Here is a 19065-nt window from a genome sequence, read left to right as displayed (position 1 = left end):
GTTGGTTCCCTGTATAGTCACGTATTTATATATTGAGCACCATCACCGCTCTCTATATAAGGACATCTCCATTTCTTCCACAAAGACGGAGGAAGAGTCAAAGAAGGCAGAGGGGCAGAAGAAAAAGAAAAGAGAAAGAAAAAACAAACAAACAAAAATCCAAAACTTGATAGCTAGAAAGTGACAGAAGGAAAGATAGCATTAACCTAAAGTAGAATAGAGAATCAGACAGTATCACCAATGCCAGGAACCCCATAAACCTTCCCCTGTTCCCCACCTCCCATATGCATTTAGCTTTGGTATATTGCCTTTGTTACATTAAAGGAAGCATAATACATTATTTCTGTTAATTATAGCCTCTAGTTTACATTGATTGCATTTTCCCGCCAATCCCACCCTATTTTTAGCTCCTTGCAATGTTGACATCCATTTGTTCTACCTCATGTAAAAACATATTTGTACTTTTATTACAATCGTTGAGCATCTTATGTTTCCCTGAGTTACATAGTCCCAGTCTTTATCATTCATCTTTTGTTCTCGTGTCCCACATGGTCCCAGCCTTCCTCTTTCAACCATATTGAGAGTCATCTTTGTTCAGTGTCCTTACATTGCTGTGCTACTGTCTCCCAAAATTGTTTTCCAAACCTCTCACTCCTGTATTTTCCTTTCTGTCTGCAGTGCTTCCTTTATGTTTCCTGTAGAGCAGATATCTTGTTCACAAAGTCTCTCATTGTCTGTTTGTCAGAGAATATTTTAAGGTCTCCCTCATATTTGAATGACAGTTTTGCCAGATACAGGGTTCTTGGTTGGTGGTTTTTCTCCTTCAGTATCTTAAATATATCACCCCACTTCCTTCTTGCTTACATGGTTTCTATTGAGAAATCCGCATATAGTCTTATCAAGCTTCCTTTGTATGTGATGGGTTGCTTTTCTCTTGCTGCTTTCAGGATTCTCTTTTTATCTTTGATGTTTGATAATCTTATTATTAAGTGTCTTCACGTAGGCCAAATCAGATCTATTCTGTTTGGGGTACGCTGAGCTTCTTGCATCTGTAATTTTATGTCTTTTCACGAGAGATGGGAAGTTTTCGTTGATTATTTCCTCTATTATTGCTTCTGCCCCTTTTCCCTTCTTTTCTCCTTCTGGGACACCCATGACACGTACATTCCTGCATTTCGTGTTGTCATTCAATTCCCAGAGGCATTGCTCATATTTTTCCATTCTTTTTTCTGTTCTTTCATGTGTAGGGTTTCAGGTGACTTGTTCTCCAGTTCCTGTGTGTTTTCTTCTGCCTCTTGAGATCTGCTGTTGTATGTCTCCATTGTTTCTTTCATCTCTTGTGTTGTGCCTTTCATTTCCATAGATTCTGCCAGTTGTTTTTTCAAACTTTGAATTTCTACCTTATGCACGCCCAGTGTTTTCATTATATGCTTCATCTTTTTTGTCATATCTTCCCTAATCTTTTTTAATTTATTTAGCATCAGTTGTTTCAATTCCTGAATCTCAGTTGAAGTGGACGTTTGTTCCTTTGACTGGGCCATAACTTCCATTTTTCTTAGTGTAGGTTGTAGTTTTCTGTTGTCTAGGCATGCTTTCTTTGGTTACCGCAATCAGGTTTTCCCAGACCAGAATGGGCTCAGGTCTAGAAGGATGCAATAGTATCTTGTTTCCCTGACGGTGTGTCTTAGAAGATTGGCACACCCTGTGAGGCCTCAAGTCACTGTGCTTTTCTGTCCAGCAAGTGGCACTTGTCAGCCTGTCACTCCAGACTGGTGTAAGGAGGTGTGGCGCATGGCTGTTTCCCCCAGGCTCTGGGGTCTGGTTCTTAATGGAAGGCAGGTAGTAGAGCTTGGCAATGCCTTTTTCCTCTTAGGAAAAATACACGCCCTAGGGAGAGGTCATTAGCATTTGAATAGTCTCTGACTCTGCTATGTCCACCCTTGTCTGGGTCTGAGCACTGGGAATTGAAAATAGCTGCCCCAAAAAAGGGGCAGAAAGCCCCCCTTCAGGGTTAGTCTGCGGACCCCTTCACTTCCACCTGTCTGCCAGAGACAGCACCCGGTCCTCTGGGCTCCCCCTCCCTCCCAGAGAGGTCCTCCAGCTCTCCAAGGTCATTTGTCACTCAAAAGCCTCTGTCTGCTTGTTGGGGATTTGTAGCTTGTATTGAGCAGTCCACGTTTGTTAATTAAAACCCCAGTTAGAGCTCAGCTGAGCTATATTCACTTGCTTGGAGAGTGCTGCTCTCCAGCACCTCGAGGCTCTGCAGTTTGGGCCTTGGGGGAAGGGGTTCCTGGCTCAGATCCGCAGTTTTTACTTACTGATTTTATGCTGTGATCTCGGGCATTACTCCCAATTCTGGTTGATGTATGATGAGTGGACAGTCACGTTGGTCCCCCAGCAGTTATTCCAGATTATTTACTAGTTGTTCCTGGTTGTTTATTAGTTGTTCCAGGGGGACTGACTAGCTTCCACTCCTCTCTATGCCGCCATCTTCTGAATTCACTTTTGAAAGTATTTAGGTGACTCTCATTTTAAAAATATTGCAAAATTATTCAACCAGACACCCCCCTCCCCCCAACCATCTGTGTTTTGGGAGCATTTCCCCTCCTGTGGATGGAGGTGGGCAGGGAGGCCTCTGAGGACCCTGCTTTCCTGAGTTACGAGGTCTGCTGGTGGTCATGCCTTTCAATTGAATGTCATCTTGATGTTTTTCTTCGATTGTCACAAATGTGAACTGCAGGTAGAATGTATGTGTTGATATCCACATATTGCAGATGAATAAGCTAAGATTAAGAACTGAAGTGGCTTGCTTGAGTTCATAAATATCTGTTGTTTTCAAACATGGAAGGATATAGAATTACTTGGGGAAACTTTTAAAAATGCATGTTTCCAGGTTCCTGCCTCTGAAATGTTGGTCCAGGAGGATGATGTCCAGGAGCCTGTGTTTTTTTTTTTTTTTTTTAATCTTCATTTTATTGAGATATATTCACATACCACGCAGTCATACAAAACAAATCGTACTTTCGATTGTTTACAGTACCATTACATAGTGGTACATTCATCACCCAAATCAATCCCTGGCACCTTCATTAGCACACACACAAAAATAACAAGAATAATAATTAGAGTGAAAAAGAGCAATTGAAGTAAAAAAGAACACTGGGTACCTTTGTCTGTTTGTTTCCTTCCCCTATTTTTCTACTCATCCATCCATAAACTAGACAAAGTGGAGTGTGGTCCTTATGGCTTTCCCAATCCCATTGTCACCCCTCATAAGCTACGTTTTTATACAACTGTCTTCGAGATTCATGGGTTCTGGGTTGTAGTTTGATAGTTTCAGGTATCCACCACCAGCTACCCCAATTCTTTAGAACCTAAAAAGGGTTGTCTAAAGTGTGCATAAGAGTGCCCACCAGAGTGATCTCTCGGCTCCTTTTGAAATCTCTCTGCCACGGAAGCTTATTTCATTTCCTTTCACATCCCCCTTTTGGTCAAGAAGATGTTCTCCGTCCCACGATGCCAGGTCTACATTCCTCCCCGGGAGTCGTATTCCACGTTGCCAGGGAGATTCACTCCCCTGGGTGTCTGATCCCACGTAGGGGGGAGGGCAGTGATTTCACCTTTCAAGTTCAGGAGCCTGTGTTTTTACCAGCTCCAGCGGTAGTTTTTATGCAGCCTGTTTGTTGTGCAGATCCTCCCCACGTTGCCTGAGAGAATCTCTGCGTTAGCATGTTATGCCAAGTTCCACAGGCTGTAGTCTTTGTAATAGGTGAGTGGTAGTTTTATCACTGGCTATCTGTCTTTCACCATTGCCACTAATTCAGCTAGCAGTTTGAGGTGGTGTCTCTTGTGTGTGAAGTGCTGTCCATCAGACAGGGGTTTCTGCCCTGCCAGAGCTTGCAGTGTAATGGGGAAAACAGCTGAACAAGGAGGAACCGAAAGGGTGCTGCCTGCGTCATGGGGGCCCTTTCCATGCTTGAGGGGAGAGGGGCAGCGCAGAAGCCTCTACAGGCAGTAGTCTTTAGACTGTGGCCGGAGGTGGGTGGGATTCGCTCGGGTGCTTGGTCAGGGACTGTGAGTTCATTGTGCCGGCTGCGTGGCGGGTGAGGCACAGAGTGGGGAGAGCTGAGGCTGGGGCATGGGAGCTGAACCCTGCTCCCCTCGCACCTCGCTGTTCCAGGGAGTGGGGAGCTCTGGAGCCCTCCTCATAGGGTCCTGGGGATAAGATGAGGCAGCAACTGCCTGCCAGGGCCTAGGAGGAGCTGCCGTTGGGGCAGGAAAGGAGGGGGTGAGCTCAGTGTGGGGAAAGTGTTTTTAAGCCCCCTAGCAGATACCCAAGGAGGGTGGCCTAGTGGGCAGTTGGCCACCTGAAGTCACGGGGGCCACGCAGGCAGGCAGGCACGGGGCACAGGGTGAGCACGGTCCTCAGGAGAGCCCCCAGGACCACCAGCACTGAGGAGGTGAGATGAGAAAGAGGGACCAGAGGGAGAGGGGTGGAGGGAGGTCGCTGCAAGCTGCGTGCTGTCCAGCTGGGGAGTCAGATCGGGCCGAGGCTGGCCTTTGGGTTTAGCACGGAGGATGGGACCACTGGTCTCGGCCACAGCCCCTCCACTCCACCCGTGGGGGCTGAACCCAGAGCACAGGGATGGCAAGGGAGTAGAGAGAAGGGCAGACAACTGCGACTGTGACTCGGGGAGTATTTCAGGACATCATATTCTCGTCATGTCCTTTTTTTTTAATATTGTTTAGAAAGGGAAAAGGGAAGGGAGGATTGGCCAGTTTTTTTTTTTTGTTTGTTTTTAGTAAAAATACATACTTTTAAAAACACTAAAATAAAAATTAAAGATAGTAAAAAGAAAGTGTCACCTCAGACTACCTCCCAGTGTTGGCAATGCGGTTTGTATCCCTCTATATTTTATCTCATATTCCCATATAGATGTAAAAAATACATGCAAGGGTGAGTTGGCTTTTAACCGAAATGGGATCATAAAGAAATATTGTTCTGCACCAAGTTTTTTTCACTCAGTATTTACTCAGTTTGCTAATTGCTAGATGTGAGCATAAGAATGAGTATCTGTTTCTTAAAGAGAAACTAAATAGATACATTAGAGCTTTAAAATGTTCCTGCGTTTGAGTCTCTTTCTTGTACATAGTAGTCAGTGGTTGAAAGCTGGTGCCGTTGCAGTCGCGGTGGCCCCGAGTGGCCTGGTGTTCACGCCGGCGGCTCAGGCTTCACCAAGGCGTGAAGTTGGCCTTGTCTTCTCAGTGCTCTTCTGTCTCTCTCCTGCCACCATCAGGCTGTGACCTAAATAGGCACACATGATCTCCTCATGTATTTTTACAAGAATGCTTTTAATCAAGACCCTGGGGTTTTAAAGCATGATTTGCTCATTTGTTTTAATATGTTCTTCCAGTTTTCCCTTTATTTAAAGTTTAACATGCTTTGAAATATAAGACAGAGAATAATCTAAATCAGTTCTGCAAGTCAGTTTTTCAGGTGCTCATTTCCGTTTGCTAAAAATGAGACCCCTTTCCGTTTCTTCATTCTGCTCTGTGTTTCTAGACCAAGAGGACATACGCCTTTGTGCCTCCAGCAAAGTTTTGTTTCTGTTTCAGCAACAGTTTAATGAAAATAACAAAAAGTAATTTAAAAAAAATGATGGCGGTTGTAAAGAATAAAAGATGTAGGACTGTAATGTGTTGTGAGCCAGGAAAGGAGGAGAGGAAGGAAGGGAAAGGGGCTGAGGGGTCCACCTGAGGGTGGGGAGCAGGGTGTCGGCCTTCCTGTCAGCCTGAACGTCCCAGAAAGGGAGAATGGTGCTGCGCTTTTGGAATACGCATTGCATCTCATTCGTAAGACTTAACTTAGCATTGGCCAGTTGTGGATTTTGCTCAGTAATGTATAATTATGGTTTTTATAATCTGAACCTTTTATCCAGAAATGATAGATGTCAACATTTTCAAGCATTATGTGAGACCAAGTTCTTGAACTGATTTTAATTGTTAAATGCTATTTTACCCTTTCCCAACCCTAGATAATGCCAAAATAGAAATACAGATGGATCTGTATTGCTCAGACTTAATATTTTACAATGAAATATCCCAGTGATTTTTGTATCCAGTCTCAGAAAATACTTGAGATTTTAATTATAGTAGTTAGTAGTTAATAAAATGCCATTGCCTTAAACTAGTAGTATATTTGACTTATAGTATTTTAAAAATTAACACATTTTAATAAAGGAAAAAATTAAGGTCCTGACAGATTCTTCTGAATGGTATATTAGGTTTCTCCAGAAAAACAGAACCAACAGGATATATTTGTGTGTGTGTGTGTGTGTGTGTGTGTGTGTGTGTAAGTGTGTGAATACAAAGAGATTTATTATAGGAATTGGCCCACATGATGGTGGCTCCAAATTCTGTAGGGCAGGCTGGGAACACTGATTTAGGTGATGATGAATTCTCCAGGAGAGGCTGGCTGTCTGGAGTAGAGAAAGAAATTCTTTCTGATGCTGAAATCCTCAGCTCTCCCATTTTTAATGCCTCCAACCCACTGGATAAGGAGACGCCTCTCATTGCTGAAGGCCTTCTCCTTTGTTGATTGTAGATGTAATCAGCCACAGAATGCAGTCAACTGACATGATTAGATCCATCCGTGAAATACCCTCACAGTAACAATCAGGCCAGTGCTTGCTCGACCAAACAATTGGCAACCATAACCCAGCGATGTTGACACATGAACTTAACTGTCACATACGGTAATACAATAGATAATTTATTGCACATATTTGGGGTTGGTTTGTGCTGTCCTACTTTTTTTTTCTGCAATACTGACACAAACACGGTGCACATATGAACATACTTTTGGGATCTTAAACTTTGGAATTTCCTGTGTAATGTTTATCTAAACTCCTGAGTTTAAATTTGCTTTGATGTATTTTCAGTTGTTGAATTCTTTTGAGCTAAGAGAAAGGTTTATCTTTAAGTAGCAGCAATAATTTTCAAGTTCTATAAATTTTGTTTTCTACCATAGCCAAAGCAGTGTGCCATAGAATGGTTTTGGCTGCTGAGTTTATTATGAGAAATACATATATTTAATAAACATTTAACCAGAGTGACTAGGAATCAGGATATATTCTCTTTGCTTTTGGAGTGAAGATCCAAAAGCAATAGGTGAATGAAGATGGTTTGAGGCTGTTACCAGGAAAAACTTAATAATGGCTTGCTTCTGGTAATGAAGAAGTTAAAAGAAAGTAAGCTAGTGAGAACAGAAAAAAGAAATTTGTGCTTGAGTGGGATTAGGTGATGATCCTTTCTATTTCTGAAATATAGGATTCCGTGAAATTACATTTAGGCAGGACATAATCTGAGTTTTTTCAAGCAGTCTTCCCTGTTGTGTCCAGATTCTAGTGCCTTTCTTATTATACTTTGATTAGGTATTTTCTTTAAAACAGTAGGATATGTTCATAATAGACAGCAAGACTTAGCAACCTCCAGTCTGTGATCCCATGGCTTTGTCATTGTCCTTCATTCTTCTTGTGTCTTCCCTTTTCTTCCCTGGTTGTTTCCTGCCTAAAATTCCATGGTCCATTGTAATCATCACAGACTTGCATGCCTTCATCTCCCTCACCTCTTTTCTACTGCATGTCCTTACCTAGCAGAGACCTGCACCCCATTAAATCCATTCTCGGTTCACCTTCGACCACTGATCTGAAGTGGACCCTATGCGTGCAGCAGTCGCACCCACTCTCTAGGTGACTGTCTCCTACCTTCTCTCCTACAGTCCCCAACATTCCTCACCTATTCCTGTGCTTACCTGACCACTGTGAGATTGTTTTCTTAGTGAGTTTGGGAGAGATTAGAAGAGAACTTCCATAAATGACCACTGCATGTTGACCTATTTGTCTGGATCTGTACCCATATATTCTGCCTTCTTTCCTGTTACTATGGGTGAACTGTCTGTGCTCCCCAAAAGGTCAGCCTCTCCAATTATCCACTTGACCCTGTCTGCCTTGGCTACCTCTCCTGCATTCTTGTCAGCGTTTGGTCATCTGTCTCAGCCTGCAAAAACAGTCTCCAGCCACTGCCCTATTTCCCTTCTCCCCTTTACTGCAAAGTTCTTGAAAGAATTCTTCTATGCTCACTGTCTTTCCTTCCTCTCCTGCCATTTTCCACTGAACCTGCCCCGGTCAGGCTTTCACCTCTGCCACTGCCCCAGAGCTGCTGTTGTCATAGTCACCACTGGCCCCTGTATCAACACATCAAATAACCAGTGATTGGTGTTCCTCTGACTTGATCTGTTAGCATCGCTTGATATGCTTGATCATTCTTGGAAACACTGACTTTCAAAGCGGTCCTCCTGCGTGGTTTTCCTCCTAGCTCACCAACCACCTGTTGTCTCTTTTGCTGATATTCCTTCATCTCCCTAACCTCTCGGTGTTAGTGTCCCGGGACTGGGACCTCATCTTTTCTCTGTCTTGATAGTTTCATCTCATTCCATGGAATGAACTTAGCCTCCTCCCTCCCCCCCAGAACTCCAGGTTTGGCGTTATAGCTCCCTCCTTACATTGCTGCCGGAGAGCTGATCATCATGTCAGGTTTGGTGTGGCCCAAACCATGGGCACTCCCTTTGCAATAAACGGCTCCACCCTTCACTTGCTCCTGTCAGACCCTAGGCATTGTTCTTGAGCCTTTCTCTCATAAGCTGTGTTCCATCTGTCAGCAAATTCTGTTGGTTCTACTTATAAAACTTTCCAGAGTCTGTCTCCTCCTGTCCACCTGCAGTGCCGTCACCTGGCCTGAGCTGTTATCATCTCTTACCTGCACTATTGCGGTGTCTTCTTAGCTGAGCTTCCTGCCCCTGACCTCACCCTTTTACAGGCTTTTCTGAACCTGTTGTCTAGGGCGGGGGGCCCTTTTAGAGTTGAGGAAGGGTGTGGTGAGCAGCACCTGGTACACATGACATTTCTGTAGTCTTGAGGATATTTTCTTGGTGTCCTCTCTAATACTGATCTGAATTCAAATCCTCATTGCTTCTGTTTGTAGACTCCTAACTGCGTTCTCGCTCTGAAGCTCCGCCTCCAGCCCAGCCTCAGCACCACCCTGGGGATCTGGTTTATTTGCCCAACATGCCCATTCTGAGCACACCCTTTGTGCCAGGCACTAACTGGGTGTTCACAGTTCTGCCCAGTCCCTATTCAGAGTGTAGATATGACGACTCCTGAGCCTCCAGGGTGGTATTCACTGCCTTTCTGTGACAGATCCCTTCACAGCCTAGCCTCCGTCCACTCTCCAGCCTTTCCTTGGACTCCTTTGGACATACTGCCCACTGCCCAGCCCTGCCAAAACCCATCAGATGTCTCCATGCTGGAGAGGGGCTCTCAGCTGACCAGAGGGCCAGCTCCTGTTCAGAATTCACCTCCAGGGCCGCCTCCTTCAGCAAACCTTCTGATGGGCACGCCACCTCCCACCACAGATACACCCACTCTGCTCCCACAGAAGCCTGTGCACCTCACTTGGAGTGCTCCCTGCATGATGGTGTAGCTTGTCACTCTGTCCTGCTAGAGCACCTGGAGGAGGGCATGGGGCTGGTTTGGACTCGGTGCTCAGCTGTTTTCTTAAATGAATTATGACTTCTAATCAGGATGGCTGCACAAACTCATGTGTTAACACATTTTTCCAAACAGCAATGAAAAGGAAAAATTTAAATAGACAAACCCAAAATGCAGCCAGGCTGAAAAACAGGATAGTGCCCCATAGTAACAGAAGTAGAAGAGATGCCCAGTATGGTAGGCAGGAGCTGTGGGGGAGCTGCAGGCTGAACGCCGGGGGGGCAGTAGGAAACCCAGCTCCTGGGGGTTAGGTCATAAGAACATGGCGCTAGGAACAGGTGTGGACGAGGCTTCCCACCACAGACCATTGACCCCTCTGTGAATTGGGACTGTGTAGGCAGTTGTGGGAGGCTTCAGAAGAGTGCTTCCCTGTGGTTCTCGCGCAGGATCTGCACTCCCTCTGGTGTATCCGTGCAGCAGAAACCCCTAAACACCAGGGCAAAATCTGGACTGAGGTTTGGGGAGTGTGGGGTGGGGGGCAGCAGCCACAGAAGCCCAGGCAGGGAGGAGGAAAGGACCAAGAACACTGAGCCCCTAGTCCAGATGAGCCTGAAACCCAAATCCCAGACACGAGACGATACCTAATGTTGAGGCAGCGTTACTTAACTATTAAGGTGTACGTTTGCTCCACCTAAAATTTATGGACAGTCTCACAAAAACTGTAAAATTAAGTGTTTAAGATGTGTAAAAAGATAAATTATCTGTGAAAATCAACAAGAAATTATAAAACAAAAGTGGACAGAAATGAAACAAGAGTGGGAAGGTATGACAAAATGCCAATTTGAAATCTCAGAAATGAAAAAGATAATATTAGCCAGAACAATAAACTCTGGACTGGACATAGTCAAAGGCAGAATTAGTGAATTGGCAGTTATTTCTGGAAATTGACCCAGATTGTGGCACATAGGGGACATGGTGATTGTTCTAGTTTGCTAATGCTGCCAGAATGCAAAACACCAGAGATGGAGTGGCTTTTATAAAAGGGGGTTTATTTGGTTACATCAAAGAAAATGGCGTTTGGGGGAACATAATACATTCAAACTGGCACAGTGATAAAAGGAACATTCAGGGCTCTGAATTCAGGACACCTGAAGCAAGCTCTACCCTGTACTTGACACTTACGTGAATAATAAATTGCCATTTTGCTCAAGCTATTTTGAGTCAGGTTTTCTTTCACCTGCAACAGAATGTTTTCTGATACAATATTCCAAAAATTAAATGAAAAATTCTCGTTAATATTAGGCATTAAATGATCTAACAGTTAACTAAAGTTAATTATGTAAGGAGATGTAAGTCGGCATTTGACGTAATTAGTATCGGCACATACAAAAGAAATCTCTGAGACTAAGGAAAGGAAATGAATTTGACAGGAGGGTGTGAAAGGAGACGTCAGCTTCGTGGCTGTCTTCCTCCCCTTCTCCAACTCCCACAGCTTCCTGGCTGAGAAACCCCCTGGATGCTTCCTGACATGTCTCTGAAGATGTTTCAACACTTACAGAATACTCATCAGGTTTTAAGACAATTTAAGATACACGTGGATAACTTGTGTTTATCCACTTGTGTTTAGTGTTCTTGGAATTTGTGTTTGTTGGTCTGCATTGAAATACTGACTTGAAGAGCTGTTCATATTCTTGAGCTAACTTTTTGTTCTCACAGGCAGCCTTGTCTCCAAAGAACGCCATATGATATTTTTGATCACTGGTTTTAGCTTGCTTTCGTAGCAGTCTCCCAGTTCATGAAATATGTAGGAACAACTAGTTTCTAGATTTGTTATGATCTCCTAAAATGTATAAGATGATTTTAAGGAAATGTTGTGAGACCATGTTGGTGTGGGTAGCAGGGCACCTTCACTCCTGCCAAGTGGCCCTTCTGCCTCTGAGCCTCACTCTCCCCCTCTTGTCTCCTGAAGACAGAGCCCTGTGCAGCTCCCGCAGTGCATTTTCTTCCAGCCCTAACCATTTCAGCCAGGCTGTAAAGATATATTTTGTTCTTTCTGTTATCTGTCAGGCATGCAGCTGAATATATTGAATAAGGCATCTTTTCTCTTTTAATTGTAACATATGATTTGAATTTCATTACTTCTGGCTATTTTCAAGAAACAGTAGTCTTAGAACCCACACCAAAACTTGGGTTTCCAGTTCCTTTTACTGGAATGGTTAAGTGATGGTTGACAGACTTGCTTTAAGTTATTTAGGCTGTGTTCTCTCTGTCTCTTCCCCAGCCCTAATACTTAAAATTTTTTATTAGAGTATGTGGTTCCCATATGCCCCCTTCCGGTTTTCCCTGTTAATATTTTGCATTAGTGTAGTACTTTGTTACAGTTGGTGAAACAGTATTATTATAATATTAACTATAGTCTATAGTTTGAATTAGGGTTCACTGTTTGTCTTGTACAGTTCTATGCTGGCTTTTTTAAAATTTTAACTATAGTAAAATATACAACATAAAATTTCCATTTTAATCACTTTCAAATGTAACAGTTCATTGGTGTTAATTACATTCATAATGTTGTGCCACCATCACCCCTAATAGAAACTGTAGCAAACAATATGAAGCCTTAATTCGCCATTCCCCACCCCCATCCCTGCCCCTGGTAACCTGTAATCTGATTTCTGAATTTGCACTTTTCATATATGTGAGATCATACAATATTTGTCCCTTTGTATCTGTTTGGCTTATTTTACTCAGCATATCTTCAGCATTCATCCATGTTGTGGCATGGATCAGAACTTCATTCCTTTTTACAGCTGAATAATATTCCACTGTATGGATAGACCACATCTTGTTTATCCACTCACTGGTTGCTCCCCTCTTTTGGCTACTGTGAATAATGCCACCATGAACGGCAGTGTGCAGATATCTGTCTAAGTCCCTGCTTTCAGTTCTTCGGGTATACCTGAGAAGTGGGATTGCCAGGTCATATGGTAATTCTATACTTCATCTTCTGAAGAACTGCCAAACTATTTCCACAGTGGCTGCACCATTTTACATTCCTGTATGAGGGCTCCTATTTCTCTACATCCTCACCAGTACTTCTGTTTTTTTTTTTAATAGTAGTCATTTAGTGGGTGTGAGGTAGTATCTCATTGTGGTTTCGATTTGCATTTCCCTAATGACCAGTGATGTTGAGCATCTTTTCATGTGCTTATTAACCATTTGTATATCTTTTCTGGAGAAACGTCTGTTCAGTTCCTTTCTCCTTTTTATCAATTGGATTGTTTCCTTTTTGTTGATTTGCAGGAGTTCTTTATATATTCTGGGTATTAAACCCTTATCAGATATATGGTTTCCAAGGGTTTCCTCCCATTCTGTAGGTTGTCTTTTCATTTTCTTGATAATGTCCCTTTGATGCAGAAAACTTCTTAATTTTGATGAAGTCCCATTTATGTTTTTTTTCTTTTGTTGCTTGTGCTTTTGACTTAAAGTCTAAGAAACCATTGCCTAATAGAAGATCCTGAAGATGCTTCTCTATGTTCTCTTTTCAGAGTTTTATAGTTTTGGTTCTTATATTTAGGCTATTGATCCATTTTGAGTAAATTTTTGAGTATGATATGAGGTAGGGGTCTATTTTCATTCTTTTGCATGTAGCTATCCAGTTTTCCCAGCACCAGGTTGTTTTTAATACAGTTTTATTGAGATATATTTGCATGCCCTACAGTCATCTACAGTGTACAATCAGTTATTCACAGTACCATCATATAGTTGTGCATTCATCATCAGAATCAATTTTTGAACATTTTCCTTACTCCAAAAATAATAATAATAATAATAAAATAATAATGAAAGTAAAAAAGAACACCCAAAACATTCCATCCCACCCTGTTTTTCGTTTAGTTTTTGTCCCCATTTTTCTACTCATCTGTCCATACACTAGATAAAGGGAGTGTGAGCCACAAGGTTTTCACAATCACAGGGTCACACTGTCACCACCAGTTTTTGAAGCAACTGTTCTTTCCCCATTGAGTGGATTTGGCATCCTTGTCAAAACCAATTGGCCATAGATGTGAGGGTCCTAATACTTTTTAGGACAATTAAACCACTGTCCCCCCACCCTACCCCGCATCCAAAGTATTTAAGAGAAAAAAAAATTCAGAGTATGAAAAGTATAGAAAATACCAAAGAAGGCACTACTGGAATTTAGAGCTAAATGAAATACAGGAAATTTGTCGTATCCTCTTCTGATACAGAAAACAGTCAAGGCTCAAAGTGACCAACTGCAGTGTGAGGACTGGGATTTGAACAAAGGCTTCCTGATTGTTGCTTTGTACATTGTACATTGGATACAAACATTAGTCAAGAATTCGTGATACATATCAGTGTTTTTACCCCATACATCAAATACTACAAGTGCTGTCTGGACCCTGCACAGCCAGTGCCTCCTGCCCAGGCCCTGCTTGCCATCCTTTTCTGTGCTGGGGAATGTTCAGTCGACAGCGTCACTGGTGGCTGGTGCGAGAAACTCTCTGACCCATTGCCTGTTTTCTTTCACCCTTTCTCTGGCCACAGATAGCACTGTTACTCAAACAGTTTCTGTCGTGGATTAGCCACTGTATTGGTTATTTATTGCTCTGTAACAAACTACCTGAAAACTTAATGGCTTAAGAAAGCAAACATTTATTATCTCACAGGAATGGGGAAGTGGCTTAGCTGAGTGGCTCTGGCTTAGGAGCTCTTCTGAAGTCCAGGTCTCACCTGGGGCTTCCACCCTGAAGGCTAGACCGGGCCGGAGCTGGGGGATTGCACCTGGTTCCAGGCTCCCTCCTGTGGCTGTTGGCAGGAGGCCTCTGTTCCTTGCCCTGTGGGCCCCTCCACTGGGCTGGTTTTCCCCAGAGAGAGAACACGTGAGACAGCAACCAAGATGGCAGCCGTGATGCCTTTTATGACCTAATCCTGGGAGCATTCCGGCAGCATGTCTACCTTCCTCTGTTGTTGTCACCCAGGCCACCTATGAAACGGGGTGGGGGTGAGCCACACAAGCCAGAACACGAGTGAGGGTCAGGCCATAGCCCAGGGGATTTCCCGCAGCCCTGAGGTCATCCCCAAGGACAAATGGCTGAGGCTAGAGAAAGAGGTTGGGTGGAGAGGAGGGTGTCCTCCTGGCCTTTCCCTTGCTCTCCCCGGGTGTTTTGGGTCACGTGTGTGAGTCCCTTGAAAGCGTGTGTCCATTCACACCAGGATCCATGTTCAGGGAAATACTTGGGACTTTCTGGATTGGGAGAAGGCTTGGATTCCCCGCAGCCTCACACCATCTGTCTGATGCCTTCATCCCCTTCCATGCACATGCTGAAGTTGAGGGTAGAGAGAAGCCAGGTGATGTAAGTTATGTTCTCAATCATTGAGTGGTCTGTGTGGCCTTAAACTTGCAAGTCAGTGAGCCCTCCCTTTCGCTGGGGACCACAGAGGCCCCTTGTTCTGTGACTGGGGGTCACCTTTGCGTGGACGCGTAGAGGCTGGGTGGAAGACTTTCTCACAAGGATCTTTCCTCTCCCCCTCTATTTTCTAGGAGTTTGCAGCACTTACTAAAGAACTCAATGTATGCAGGGAACAACTCCTTGAAAGGGAAGAAGAAATTGCAGAACTTAAAGCAGAGAGAAACAACACCAGGGTTAGTAGGTGGATTCCTGCGGTTTGGAAGTTTGACTGGAGTTGGTTTTGGGATCAAGATTGCTGTCTCTACACTAAGAGACCATCCATCCGCCTTTCCTGGTTTTAAACTCATAATTTCTCCTATGAGTCGATCGTGATCAATCAGTTCATTGTTACCATAGCTTTCTCGTAATTTCTGATGAGAATTAATGATATGTTTATACATTTTGGGGCAATTTCCCTAACTTTAGTCTGAGTTGAAGGGATTCAGATTTGTTTTAACTTGAGATTACAAAGAAATTATTTGCCTCAAATTCAAATGTGAAAATTAAAAGGACTCTTTAAACTTTGTATTTTTCGGCCTTTTATTTCAGCTGTTACTAGAACATTTGGAATGCCTTGTCTCTAGGCACGAGCGGTCTCTGAGGATGACAGTGGTGAAGAGACAGGCACAGTCTCCAGCAGGCGTGTCCAGTGAAGTTGAAGTTCTTAAAGCACTAAAGTCATTATTTGAGCACCACAAGGCTCTGGATGAAAAGGTACCCTCAGCTGTCGAGCAGCTTCCCAATCTGTGTGCATGCTGTGTGCCAGGCAGGCTGTGTGTGTGTGTGTAACGTCAGTTTAATCTTAGAAGCACCTTGAATTCTTGTAAACTGTAAACTAGCAGATTTTCTTTGTAAGAAGACAAAGCTCTGTATGGTAAAAAGTACTGGTGGCATAAAATATCTTTAAATTGATTTGCTGTTAAGAATTGGGTAATATAATGAATTGGGGGAAGGTTTTTCTCAAACTTCAAATTTAAAGCAAGTTTTCTTGACAGTAATACCAATGAATGACCTTAAAGGTATCCTTGTATTATTAGGATAAGCACACATTAAGAATAAAAATAAAATAAATAAATATGTGAATAAATGTGCAAACTGAATCCCTTCCATTTTCAGGTGAGAGAGCGATTGCGAGTAGCACTTGAAAGGTGTAGTTTGTTAGAAGAAGAGTTAGGTGCCACACATAAAGAGGTAAGCTTGATAAATCATGTGGTTTGCCTTGGGGAAGTTTTTAGTTTTTATACCTTAATTTTAAAAAGTGTATGAGGACTTCAGTAGTGGATTTCAGGTGTTACTTTTCTTTCTGATTGAGGACCAACCTGTCTGGGTCATTTCAACCAACTAATAAACAAGAGTTTTATTTCAGAATCTCTGAGTACCCATTTGTCCAGTAGAACGGTAAATTCAGTGAAATTTCAACAATCTGAGTATATTGAGGATGGATAACATTGCCATATGTTTTCTTTCCTGTGCTGTGTTTAGCATGTACAGTTGTGTTTGTATAAAAGGAGTTTTGCTGTCTTTTCTTATTTCTCTTAAATAAGGTATTTTACTGTTATATTCAAATTTTTGGTTTTTAGCTAATGATTCTCAAAGAACAGAATAGTCAGAAGAAAACACTAACAGATGGGATGCTTGACATAAACCATGAACAAGAGAATACACCAAGCACGAATGGAAAGGCAAGTCTGTATGGCTTTCTCTTTATTCTTTTTCTAATTTAATTTGGCCACTGTACGTGTGTGGGACTGTTTAGAAGCTGTCGATCAAGCTCCTGCTTGAAGCCTTGGTAGTCATCAGCATTGTGTAAGCCAGTGGGTTGCATGAGCCAGTTTTGATTTTACCTGTTTGAAGTATTTTATTTCAGAGCTCACTAAACAAGTCTATTTAAGGATTTTTTCCCCCCATCAGAGATCATCTGATGGCTCTTTAAGCCACGAGGAAGACCTTGCTAAAGTAATTGAGCTCCAGGAAATCATCGATAAGCAATCCAAAGAGCAAGGCCAAATGAAGGAACGCCTGGCTGCCCTCTCCAGCCACGTGGCAGAGCTGGAGGAAGATCTTGACACCGCTAGAAAAGATCTCATCAAATCTGAGGAAATGAACACAAAACTGCAAAGAGATGTCCGCGAAGTGAGTGTTCCAAGACATTTCAGTATTGACATTATGTTGACTGTTTGGGGTGCGCTGGCTAATTGTCGTTCGTTCGTTTTGTCTCCCTCCCCATCCCGATTACTTTCAGCCTTTGGGTTACTGTATAAATAACAGAGCAGCGCAGTGCTGTGAACCTGCCTGGGGCACCCGCTGTGGTGATGCCTCCTTTCCTAGAGGTCTTTAAAATGGGGTGGGCGGCATTGGCCCAGCTGGCTCGCTGGTGACAGCAGGATGGGTGGGAGGTTACCCCCCCCCCCCCGTGCTGCTCTGAAGTTGTTTAAAGCCCGAGCTTGTGGGTTCCTTGTTTTTAAGAGGTCTTCTCATCTTTATAAGTCTAGGCTCTCTCATTTATTCTTATTATGCTTGGATTTCTTTCTGATACATACTTAGTTGGCAAGCATCGCAGCCAGTTGTTGGGTGGGTGTTCTTTAGGTGCTGTGTGCAGGGTCGGTTGACTGGCTGAGGCGGCCTCACTGGCGGTCTTCGGGACTCCTGGCACTCTGCTCCAGGGACTGTGGTCTGATGGGCAGTGAGTGTGGGAATTCGCTGATACTTGGGTAGTTAGTAAAACGCTGTAGGAGTATGCAGAATGAATGTAGAAATACACTCACTCCTGCAAACATTCTTGCCTGTCTGATGATTTATGAGGAACCGCCTAATCTTCACTTTAAGAACAGATGAGGGCTGGATACTTCCCCTGCCCCTCCTCCTAACACCTGAACCTGCCCCCGTGCGGTGAGGTCTTCTCAGCCAGTGGAAAGCATGCGCGGGCCAGAGTTACTTCAGCTCGGGAGTTTAGCGCGAGTAATTTTATTTAAGAATTCAGAGTAAGAGACACTGTACATGCAGAGACGTTTTGCATTTATTACATAACCCATTAAGTTATATTATTTGACAACAGTATGAGATGATTTATGTGGCAGTTAATATGCAGCGATTTTTCAAATGCTTTTGAAAACTGTCATTTTTATATTAAGGCTTCACTGACATTAGTCATTTTGTAAATAAGGAAGGACTTAAAATCTGAATTTAGAGGGTAGGGCCAGAATTGCACTACGGAGAAGTTCTGGTCCTAGTTTCAGTGTTTGATACTTTGTAGTATAATTTTGCTACAGAATTAAGACTTTATGGGGTTGCTTCCAATTAAATTACATTTTGACTTCTGTTTCCAGTTGTTAATATTCTTTAATCTTGTGGCACTTGCATGAGATTTTGCCCAGCTTTTTTCCCAAGGAAGTGAGCCTGGTGTCTCTTTCACTGTTGTATCCGCTTAGAGGCCACCCACACTCTGTCCTGTGTGGCCCCGTGTGGGGCGCGGCAGACATAAGCTGCAGCCTCCATAACTCTGTGTGAGTCCTTGCACCATTGGGACATTTGTTTTGTAATATGTAGAAAAAGACAAACTTGGTAAACTGAGTGGCCAGATATATTGTTAAGACAGATGATTCCTTGCTGATCAGATAGGTGAATATTGATGATATTTGAGGTAGATACATTTTCACTCAAATTTGAGAAAATTGACGTTTCTTTCAGTTTAATTTTGAGGACATTAGTTTATATTTGAGTTTAAATTTAGGTTTTAGTCAAAATTTTCCCTTCTTTACTTAAATTTATTAACGTGCTCTATATTACTCAACCTTTGTTTTTGCTTTGTAATGCCTACTTTAGGCCATGGCCCAAAAGGAAGACATGGAAGAGAGAATCACCACTCTTGAAAAACGCTACCTCGCCGCACAGCGTGAAGCTACATCTGTGCACGACCTCAACGATAAACTTGAAAACGAAATTGCAAATAAAGATTCTATGCATCGACAGGTAATGGTTTTTATGAGACTTTGGCTCTTATTAATTGTTAATGAAGTTAAAGACCTGATTCCTGTGACTTCATGTTG

The 19065-nt window shown here is 43.0% G+C and overlaps 1 protein-coding gene across 9 annotated transcripts in view; it reads left to right on the top strand.

Annotated features, from left to right (window-relative positions):
* The window catches only part of PPFIA1 (PTPRF interacting protein alpha 1), a 112519-nt gene that overhangs the window by 47345 nt on the left and 46109 nt on the right, over nt 1-19065 (top strand). For all 9 annotated transcript variants that reach the window (XM_037838353.1, XM_037838349.1, XM_037838348.1 and 6 more), the window contains exons 3-8: nt 15112-15213; nt 15569-15733; nt 16136-16210; nt 16600-16701; nt 16931-17152; nt 18842-18988. In XM_037838353.1, the coding sequence (XP_037694281.1) occupies nt 15112-15213; nt 15569-15733; nt 16136-16210; nt 16600-16701; nt 16931-17152; nt 18842-18988 (813 nt within the window). The remainder of the gene's footprint in view (nt 1-15111; nt 15214-15568; nt 15734-16135; nt 16211-16599; nt 16702-16930; nt 17153-18841; nt 18989-19065) is intronic.

This window comes from Choloepus didactylus, chromosome 6, assembly GCF_015220235.1.
Source record: "Choloepus didactylus isolate mChoDid1 chromosome 6, mChoDid1.pri, whole genome shotgun sequence".
In the NCBI taxonomy this organism is placed as follows: domain Eukaryota; kingdom Metazoa; phylum Chordata; class Mammalia; order Pilosa; family Megalonychidae; genus Choloepus; species Choloepus didactylus.
Note: the sequence above shows the minus strand (reverse complement) of the source record. Positions and strands in the feature narration are given on the sequence as shown.